The sequence below is a fragment of the Neoarius graeffei genome, chromosome 16, assembly GCF_027579695.1.
Source record: "Neoarius graeffei isolate fNeoGra1 chromosome 16, fNeoGra1.pri, whole genome shotgun sequence".
In the NCBI taxonomy this organism is placed as follows: Eukaryota; Metazoa; Chordata; class Actinopteri; order Siluriformes; family Ariidae; genus Neoarius; species Neoarius graeffei.
Genome location: NC_083584.1, coordinates 22,049,527 through 22,060,987, shown reverse-complemented (window position 1 = coordinate 22,060,987; position 11,461 = coordinate 22,049,527). Strand labels below are relative to the sequence as shown.

The 11,461-nt window shown below is 40.2% G+C and overlaps 1 protein-coding gene across 1 annotated transcript in view; it reads left to right on the top strand.

Moving 5' to 3' along the window:
* ggcta (gamma-glutamylcyclotransferase a) overlaps nucleotides 1-11,461 on the top strand; it is a 37,385-nt gene that overhangs the window by 23,627 nt on the left and 2,297 nt on the right. The window contains exon 3 of the mRNA XM_060942636.1: nucleotides 6,936-7,068. Within this exon, the coding sequence (XP_060798619.1) occupies nucleotides 6,936-7,068 (133 nt within the window). The remainder of the gene's footprint in view (nucleotides 1-6,935; nucleotides 7,069-11,461) is intronic.

Here is an 11,461-nt window from a genome sequence, read left to right as displayed (position 1 = left end):
ATATATATATATATATATATATATATATATTAACTTTATCTCTCGTAACCTAGCCTCCTTCATCTAACCAACCATATTAGCCATGACCTATCCTTGGGGTAAAAAAACGCCTGAAAAACGTAATGTTATTTGAGGAGTTGCATGATGACTGTATATGTTCTCAACGTAGTGTCTACATGGGTTAATGACTATTGTTTTTTGTTCCTAGATAATATTTAAGTGCCGTAATACCGTTCTATACATGCAAGAATTGGTCTTATTAAAGCTTGTGGCTGTCTGGCTTAGTTAAAATGCTAACTGTTAGCACCCGACTAGCTGCTATTTTAGAACATCGAGTGATCAAATGGTAATGTGTAACCCATATGTATGTTATGAGTTCGTGGTGCATACATCCAAGGCACTACACAAACTTCAGGAAGTGGCAAAGAAAAGGAAGAAAAAGGAGTAAAGATGGACTGACTTTGGGGTGGGGAACTGAAGATGGATTGGGAACTGAATTAATAAATAATAGTAATTAATAAATGTTCTGTTTTGTTGAAACTGTTGTCTGACTGATATTGTGTGTGTGGTGAGGGGTCCGCGTCGCCGTGCTACCTCACACTTTTTTTTTTTTTTTTTTTTTTTTTTTTTTGACCATGGTTGTGTTTGCATCCCTGAATTATCATTAAATCTGTCTAAAACAAAAATCATGTTGTTTAATAATTATAAAATAAATAGGGCAATAAATGTACAGGTAGATGGTGTTGATATTGAAAGAGTTTCTAATAATAAATTTCTTGGGGTAATAATAGATGATAGAATTAATTGGAAATCACATATAAAATACATACTAATGAAACTATAAAGAAGCATATCTATGTTGAGTAAAGCTAAGCACGGTCTGGACTATAATTCACTCCGCATTCTTTACTGTTCCCTGGTTTTACCGTACTTAAATTACTGCTCAGTGGTGTGGGGAAATACGTATAAATGTTCACTTCATGCAATAACTATACTTCAAAAAAGAGCTATAAGAATAATTCATAGTGCTGGTTACCGAGATCATACTAATTCACTATTCTTAAATTCAAAATGTTTAAAATTCAGGGATATTATAGAATATAAAACTGCCTTAGTAATGTACAAAGTAAGGAATTATAAAGTACCAAGGAATATCCAAATAATGTTTTCGGATAGAGAGGGGGGCTATAATTTTAGGGGGAAATTGAAATTTAAAATTCGCAGTGTTAGGACAACGTTAATGTTCAGTATTTCTATTTGTGGAGTAAAGCTATGGAACAGTTTGAATGTGGAGCTCATGAAATGTACAACTATAAACCAGTTCAAAAAAAGGTATAAGGAACAGATCTTTATGAGGTATAGGGAGGAGGAATTACAATAACATGCTATTGATAATATGTGTATATATGTGGGTATGGGTACATACGGATACATTATATAAAAAGTGTGTGTGTGTTATACAAGTGCATAATTGTATATAATATATAAGCATAATTATGATATGGGTGTCTGTGTACGTATGGATGTGTATAGTTAGGTATGTGTATATGTATGTACTGTATATATGTGTTGTGTGTATGTATGTGTATATATGCATAGCATAAGTATTTGTGTGTGTGTGTATATGATTTTGATTTGGGCGATATTATACCATGTTGGTATGTCTTGGTATGTTTTTTGCTTTCTTTTGTGTATATATAGTTTATTATGGTGGAAAGTAACGTTTGATTAATGGTGGTATAGAGGGTTAGGATTTGATAAGTTATTTACTTCTTCCTAATCCTTTCAGAACATTATTATGTTATTGCCTTGTGGCTACACTATTCTGTTTATGACGATGTTTTGATGATTGCATTTTTTTATTTTTATTTTTTGCTTTTTATATCTACTGTTCGGAATAAATCAATCAAAAGGCCCTCGCCGGCCACGGGACTTGAACCCGGACCTTCTTGCTTTGAGGCCACTACACCACCGTGCCGCCCCGGAAGATAACACTGGGGAACAATTTGAAAAAAATTTTCTGTTGAGTTAGATTTTTATGCTGATTAAAACTAAAATTGGCATGCGGATTACAAAATTGCAGTCATTTTTTTTCTCCTTTCTAGCACGTCAAGTTTTTTCTCCACAGCTTACCCTCCAGATAAGCAAAATTCCACTGTAGTAAGACTATTCGAGGGTTATGGAAGAACGTTATCAGGGTAGATGGGATGTACATATGATGGCTGACTATTGTTGGAGCATCAAACGCGATAGTCCTCAAGGTGAACACTCCAGAAAGAGCTATAAACGTAAATTTTTACCTTAACTACTTGCACAGGCGGCACGGTGGCACTGTCGCCTCACAGCAAGAAGGTTCCGGGTTCGAACCCAGCGGCCGGCGAGGGCCTTTCTGTGTGGAGTTTGCATGTTCTCCCCGTGTCTGCGTGGGGGTGCTCCGGTTTCCCCCACAATCCAAAGACATGCAGTTAGGTTAACATGGGGCGGCCTTGGGCTGAAGTGCCCTTTATATCTACTGTGCCCTTTATATCTACTGTTACTGTCAGGTACTGCAAGGTACCTGACCCTTGACTGCTCCCCGGGTGCTGTGTGTGGCTGTCCACTGCTCGGAGTGTGTGCGTGTGTTCACTGCTTAAAGATCTGATGACACGAACATGACTCTATGCAATTTCTTAAATAAACTATACAACATGGCAAACATGTTAGATTTCTGTTATAATTATGTGAAAAGAAGCTGTTGTTACGCGAATATCCAACTTTTAATTGCACAGCGCAAGAAAACTGGGTCCGTGGCTCGCGGCCATGTTGTGACGTCAGCGGAAGAACACGCTGCGGTTCCCTGGCTGTCTACTCAGTGGAAATGGCACATGAAAACGCCGGTGAACTCTCTAGCTCTTCCTCTTCTGGGAGTCTAGAATTGTGTTGTGAGTGGGATAGATGGGAAGAATCAAGTGATGACGAACACGGGTGCATCCAACCGTACAGGTTTGAACCTGTTACTGTGCAATCTGAGAGCGACTCTGACCCCGAGATGGACAGCGGACAGGCAGACAGCCCAGCATTGAACACCACAAGGTTGGATAACAAGGATTGGTAGGTCAACCCGTATTTGTTCAAAATGTTACAGAATCAATATTTTAATATTGTGTATTGTTGTCTTGCATGTGTAAACACTGCTTATATCATGTAAGCCGTATGCTACACTGAATACATGGTTCCTAATGGAGCATGCAAACGGCTAACATAATAAGCTTACGACTATGCCTGATCCGTGATACATTTAGGATAATATTGGCAGGCACGTCTTCTAGTTTATGGCTTCTTAGTTTTATCCTTGAATGAAGCAAAATATTTGATAACCTACATCAGCGTAAGCAAATGACAATCTGTAGCCTACTTGTCTGGCTAAGTTAGCTTTCCCTCAGTGTTTGCTTTGAGAAACAAGCTTTCACAAGCAAATACATGACTGATATCACGCCGACTTTATGATTACATTTATGATTATCATGAATGTGTACTCTATGATGTGTACTCTATGAGCGCTCTGGAGCGAGTCACTTCCAAGATGGCCGCGCAGACCGCATGGTTACTATTTTTAGCATCATGTCGGAGCACTCTATAGCTCTACGTACCTTTTTATCTTATGTCGTTTCTCAACACGTTCTGACAGTTGGACTGTCTTTGGAGGAGTCGCCTTGTCCCAGGCGACTGCTGGATCCGGCATAGCTACTAGTAGACCCCCTCCAGAATACTGTAGGCACTGCTGATGGTAGCAGCACACGTTTGTGCTGAACTGAACACCCAAGAGATTCCTTTAAGCTGGGAAGGGTGTCAAAACAATCCAAATCGAAGTGTTCAGAGCACAGGACGGATGTTGGTGAGGGCTCCCACTTGTCACGAGCGCACCTGACTTGCTTCACCCACTTCGCATGCAGCTCGGGATCTCTGGGGAACTTGAATAAACTTACCCCATCCTTGTGGGTTTTGGAGCAAAAGCCGGCAACACAACACGAAGGCATAATAACATATATATATATAAAATTATAATAATGTATAATAATACTAATAATGATAAACTGAACACCTCTCGCATCAACAACAAACTGGTAAGTTAGGAGGAAGATTCTTTCGATGATGTCATATAGCCCCTCCTCCTCCTTCGTCTCCTGGGTGCTGCAGCCCCGTCAAATTTGCCCAAATAGCCGCGTTTTTTATCATAACTTGTAAAAATAGGCGCCTTCGTGAATTAATATATGGATCATCGGGAATTACTTTTTATGTTATAAAACATCACCAAAGATGTCAAAAACGTGTCATCAGCACTTTAAGATGGGTTAAATGCAGAGGATGAATTTCACTGTGCTTGAAGTGTGCATGTGACGAATAAAGTTTTTTGTTTTTTTTTTTCTTCTTGCACACAATTATAATTACAGTAGCCATATCCTTTGTAAAAACATGTGTTAAATAAACATTGCAGTCATGCCTGTTTCTTTCATATTTCATTGTATGTCAATATTTGTACATTTTTATAAAACAAGCACATATCTGTTAAGTACAGTGTTTTTCATATTGTTTAAGAAAACGGGGATCCTATAGTTCAAAAACTTGACGTAATAGAGAAAAACTGAGATCAGTTTTGGATTCCGCACCCAAAAATTAGTTTAAAAACAGCTGTCAGACCTAACTCAACAAAAATTGTGTTCCCCAGTGTAATCAGCAGATAAAAAGATAAACGAAATTCACCACGTGGTTTGTCGAGGCTACTGATTCGATATCAAGTAAGTGGTGTTTATTTTAAGAAAATGTACCTTTTGATTATCACAGCTTTTGTTTGGTCCTTCTGAAAGGTCAAAAGAGAGGTTTTGTAAGGTTTATTTATTTATTTTTAATTTGATTTTTATTTATTTATTTTTTTAGCTTTTTATGCCTCCGCCACCTTAAGGTGCAGGAGGCATTATGTTTTCGGGTTGTCCGTGTGTCCGTGCGTGTGTCCGTCCCGAAACCTTGTGAACACGATATCTCAAAGACTAATGAAAGGAATTTCACCAAACTTTCACCATTTGTGCGCTTTGGGACAAACATGAACTGATTAGATTTTGAGGTTAAAAGGTCACAGGCCAAGATTACTGTGAGGTCAAATGTCCATCCCAAAACTTTGTGAACACGATATCTCAAAGACTAATGAAAGGAATTTCACCAAACTTTCACCATTTGTGCGCTTTGGGACAAAGATGAAATGATTAGATTTTGAGATCAAAAGGTCTAAGGTCAAGGTCACTGTGAGGTCAAATGTCTGTCCGAAAACCTTGTGAACACAATATCTCCAAGGCTAATACAAGTAATTTCACCAGGTCAAGATTACTGTGAGGTCAAATGTCCATCCCCAAATCACAACTTAAGGCGTGTAGTCTACCAGGCGGAGGCGTTCTATCTAGTTTTGTAGATGTATTGAAAAGCTGATATCCAACTTCTGTTATTCGCTTTAATTAAAATTTTTTTTTTTATTTTAGTTTTTACACTAGGGGCGGCACGGTGGTGTAGTGGTTAGCGCTGTCGCCTCACAGCAAGAAGGTCCGGGTTCGAGCCCCGTGGCCGGCGAGGGCCTTTCTGTGTGGAGTTTGCATGTTCTCCCTGTGTCCGCGTGGGTTTCCTCCGGGTGCTCCGGTTTCCCCCACAGTCCAAAGACATGCAGGTTAGGTTAACTGGTGACTCTAAATTGAGCGTAGGTGTGAATGTGAGTGTGAATGGTTGTCTGTGTCTACGTGTCAGCCCTGTGATGACCTGGCGACTTGTCCAGGGTGTACCCCGCCTTTCGCCCGTAGTCAGCTGGGATAGGCTCCAGCTTGCCTGCGACCCTGTAGAACAGGATAAAGCGGCTAGAGATAATGAGATGAGGTGAGTTTTTACACTACACATGCGAAACAAAATGTGCTCATTAGTACTAAATAATGTTTCTAAGACAATTCATGAACAAGTGCTTTCTTACTATTTTGAAAATAGATCTCGTTCACAGCACTGTATTTTGAACAAAACACAGTAAACAAAACTGGTAACCAAAATACTACGAGCCCTGATGCTGCTTACAGCTTGATGTTTGCAAGAGAGTATCATTGATACTGTGTATATGCTGTATTTACTGTATGGACATGGGATCAGAAAACAGTTTTATTTATAAGCAGTAGCCACATGTACGCATCTCATCTCATTATCTCTAGCCGCTTTATCCTGTTCTACAGGGTCGCAGGCAAGCTGGAGCCTATCCCAGCTGACTACGGGCGAAAGGCGGGGTACACCCTGGACAAGTCGCCAGGTCATCACAGGGCTGACACATAGACACAGACAACCATTCACATTCACACCTACGGTCAATTTAGAGTCACCAGTTAACCTAAACTGCATGTCTTTGGACTGTGGGGGAAACCGGAGCACCCGGAGGAAACCCACGCGGACACAGGGAGAACATGCAAACTCCGCACAGAAAGGCCCTCGCCAGCCCCGGGGCTCGAACCCGGACCTTCTTGCTGTGAGGCGACAACGCTAACCACTACACCACTGCGCCGCCCACATGTACGCATAGGGGACCTAATTTTATTCCCATTGCTGATACGTTATTGCATAGTTTTGGAGGTAGCTAAACAAATTTTGATGTTCTTGTGAATCGGTTCAGGTGGATTGCTTGGGGGGGAAAAAAAAGAGCAACTACAGGCAGTGAGCAGTAGTTGAAGTGGTGTATCGTCCTGTTGTTTACTTTTATTTCTCACATCTGTTTTTATTTTCCTGCACTGATTCATGGCTGAGTAGTTAATTAGTGAATCCTGTTTCTCGCTCGCCTCCCATACCCATGTAACCCTCTCAAACTGGGCTGTGTGCTCATTTATGAATAGCAAAAATTTTACCGTAAAGAGCTTCGTTTTATTGTGTTTTGTTTTATCCATCAGACAGGAGGCCGTGGACCAGGGTGTCTACAGCCCCATGGAGGTGACCGTGGAGACAGAAACTGGGCCGCTTCTGTGTAGAACATACAAGATGAACAACACAATACCCTGTGTTCCTTCACCACAGTACAAAGAGGTACATTTTACTTCAAACACTGGGTAAGCAAACATTTAACATGTTCACACCTCTTTCCGGGGCGGCACGGTGGTGTAGTGGTTAGCGCTGTCGCCTCACAGCAAGAAGGTCCTGGGTTCGAGCCCCGGGGCCGGCGAGGGCCTTTCTGTGTGGAGTTTGCATGTTCTCCCCGTGTCCGCGTGGGTTTCCTCCGGGTGCTCCGGTTTCCCCCACAGTCCAAAGACATGCAGGTTAGGTTAACTGGTGACTCTAAATTAACCGTAGGTGTGAATGTGAGTGTGAATGGTTGTCTGTGTCTATGTGTCAGCCCTGTGATGAGCTGGCGACTTGTCCAGGGTGTACCCCGCCTTTCGCCCATAGTCAGCTGGGATAGGCTCCAGCTTGCCTGCGACCCTGTAGAAGGATAAAGCGGCTAGAGATAATGAGATGAGATGAGACACCTCTTTCCTGGTGTACATCATCAGAGCGCCACAGAAACATTAAAAAAAAAAAGTAACCAAGGTAAGGTACATAGTACATGCGTCATGTCTAAAATACAGTTCAGCAACAAAAAAAAAAACAGTTTAAATTATTCTGCCCATTAATGATTGACTACATAAGAGTACTCATGTAAAGAGTGAAATGCAGTATTAGTATTTTAATTTTTTTTTTGGAACATCATATTGATTTTAGGATCAACAGATCATGGTTGTTTTTAGTTGTAGTAACTTTTCATCAAACGATGTGCAGTAACAAATCCTACATTTTGTCATCATTTTCATTGTCAGCTGTTCCTCCTATACTGTAACGTAAAACCTGTTGTGCTTCTTGTTTACTGAAAAGAAACTTGTAGGTCGAGATAAAACAGTGCAGACCAATGGCTGCTCAAATGCAATCATTGATCCTGATTCCCGTCACACTCACTTTTCTACCAAACAGTACAGGAGTCTTCAGTAGTGCAGTGACTGCCTGACGACATTTTCTTCCTCTTCTGGTGGTGTTTTTGGAGCCTAATTTTATCGCCAAATCCCAGTTTTGTCATGAATTTAATGTTTTAGGTTCATGGAGGTTTCCTATGCTGCTATTATTATTATTATTATTATTATTATTATTAGTAGTAGTAGTAGTAGTAGTAGTAGTAGTAGTTAGTTACTAATATTAGTATTAATTACTAATATCATTATTAGTAGTTGTAGTTAGAGATGGCAAGATTTTTTTGAAAATGGTGACCTTGAATATTTAAATACTATTGGCTGGCTTTTTTATCATGGTATATCAGATGTATTCCATTCAGCTAGCATGATATTGAACAAGTCAAAAACAAGTAGCTGAATGGAATGTATTGGATATACCACGAAAAAAAAGCCATTATTATAAGCAGTAGTAAGTAACTAATATTAGTACTAATTACTAATATTATTAGTAATAGTTAGAGATGGCAAGATTTTTTTTTTTTAAATAGTGACCTTGATTTAAATAATATTGACTGCTTTTTTATTGTGGTATATCAGATATATTCCATTAAGCTAGCATGATATTGAACAAGTCATAAACAAGTAGCTGAATGGAATGTATAGGATAGACCATGAAAAAAAAGCCATTATTATTAGCAGTAGTTAGTTACTAATATTAGTAGTTGTTAGAGATGGCAAGCTTTTTTCAGGGATGTGATTTTTTTTTTTTTTCCCACGAATTCGTGGAATTCCGCTTTTTTCACCTCAAAATTTGAAAAAAAAATTTTCCGATTTTTCACTCAAAAATCCGCATTCGGGCGACACAGTGGTGTAGTGGTTAGCGCTATCGCCTCACAGCAAGAAGGTCCTGGGTTCGAGCCCCGGGGCCGGCGAGGGCCTTTCTGTGTGGAGTTTGCATGTTCTCCCCGTGTCCGCGTGGGTTTCCTCCGGGTGCTCCGGTTTCCCCCACAGTCCAAAGACATGCAGGTTAGGTTAACTGGTGACTCTAAATTGACCGTAGGTGTGAATGTGAATGTGAGTGGTTGTCTGTGTCTATGTGTCAGCTCTGTGATGGCCTGGCGACTTGTCCAGGGTGTACCCCGCCTTTCGCCCGTAGTCAGCTGGGATAGGCTCCAGCTTGCCTGCGACCCTGTAGAAGGATAAAGCGGCTAGAGATAACGAGATGAGATGAAATCCGCATTCGTATCCTATTCCGTCATTGTGATGAAACGAGGTACGTGATTGGCCCATCGCTCTGTAACAACCAGTGAACGCGCTTGTTAGATAGCTGTACGTAAGCTCGCTTCAAACAAAGAGTTGAAAGATGGCAGCCTCCGTGATCGAGCGTAAAGATGCAAATCGAGTTAAAGAAATCGACAGAATAGTGAAAAACAAGTTCCGCTGGGAATGGTTGGAGAAAGAGGTTGCTACAGACGTTGGACATAAGACTGTGAGACATTTGTTCAGCGATTTCGTTCTTTGGGGAGAGGGCAGAGGTCTCTGGCTGTCAAGTTTGGGGATGCTGGGACCTCCCCTGCCCGAGCTACGAGCGTGCAAAGTTGGGCTGGAGCCTGGGATAGAAACGAAACCTAAGCGGAGCGCCGCGGCTCGCCTCGGGGCGAATTACGTCCCGAGGCGCGGGGCTAGCGCGCCCTGCCCACGCTGGTTCTTTGGGGGAGGGCAGAGGACTCTGGTTGTCAAGTTTGGGGATGCTGGGACCTCCCCTGCCCGAGCTACGAGCGTGCAAAGTCGGGCTGGAGCCCGGGATAGAAACGAAACCTAAGTGAGTGAACACAGTAGTTTTGAATATCCTTAAGTTAGTGAACACTGGGGTTCTGAATATCCTTAAGTGAATGAACACTATGGAGTTATGATTATCCTTTGGTGAGTGAACACTATAGAGTTATGTATATGAAGTTGACATTGCTAGAGTAGAAACTGCAGAAAAAAAGTGACTGATATGCTGGAACTGGACATGGATGCTAGCATCTTTTTTCTTTTGAGAGTTCCTGAAGACTTGTGGATGAATTCTTATGTTGCATCATGTTTGTTTGAAAAGGCACATTTAGGTATGTTCAACTTCTACAGTAATTGAAATTATAAATTGTTTTTCCTTATACAATTTTCTATTTATTCGAATGCAGATTTAATTTAGAATGACATTTTTAGATTTCATGTTTTGGCTTTTTGTCAGTTAAGAATCACTGAATTTACTATAGGGGCTCAGAGTTGCATGTTGACCATTAAATTGGCTTGAATTTGTTAATCATGACAAGTTTTTTCTTGTGTGTTTGCTTGCCATTTTAGTACAATTTTTAAGTCAGAAAACCCCAGACCCCCGGCTAAAATTTTCAGATAATTTCACCAGCCCCAAATCACATCCCTGTTTTTTTGAAAATGGTGACCTTGAATATTTAAATAGTATTGACTGGCTTTTTTGTGTGTGTGTGTTATATTAGATATATTCCATTCAGCTAGCATTATATTGAACAAATCAAAAATGAGTAGCTGAATGGAATGCATCTTATTATACCACGAAAAAAAGCCAGCCAATATTATTATTATTATACACATTCTTTTCGGGCGTTCAACACATTTGTTCTCTTACAAAATTCTCTCAAAATATTCCATATTTCACGAAGCAAACCTGTTGGCCATGTTTGTTTACACATTGTCACAGTCGTTCGCTAGCGTGGAAGTTTTACGTCTCCAATGTGTGACACCATGTTGTCTTGACAACCATGCAATATCATAAACCATATTCAGCGCTCATTCTCTATTGGGTAGAGTGACATAATACACGTAGGATAAGCGATATGCTAACAATATTGCATGCTGTCAAACCAAATGAATGAAACCCGCTAGAAGGGAATAGAACACGTTTTTATTCCATCGAAAAAGTGTCCTGTATGTATAATAGTACTGTAGGTGATATCCATCTGATATTTGTTCTTTAAAAACTAAGCTATAAAATGATTAGCATTTTTAAAAAATACATGGCTAATAAGATTTACACAAAAGATAATATAAAATAGCATCAATAAATTTAAAATCAAGCCTAACCAAAAAAAAAATTTTTCAAACTCCAATTCCAGTCTTTTCCATTTGTTACAAGACTGGATCAAATTCATTCTCTTTTCCAATCGACTTTTGTTTTTTGTGTGATCAGCTCAATTCCTTGGTACTGTATCAGTGGCATCTCTACTAATATCGTAGTGTTTGTATTATAGCTGTTGTGCTACTCTTAATTGTTCAGGTTACTTGTAAATGACTTCCAGTATGTGTGTTACAGAGAAAATGATTAAATCTTTATCAGTAATATGTTAGCATCTAAAAAATAATTGTCAAGAGTGTAGGTATCATGCCGCCATCTTGTGTCAGAACTACAATTCCCAGGCAACTTCCGTGTGACCTACGTCACGCGTGGGCGGGATCACCTACGTCAGTCTGCCATGCACGCA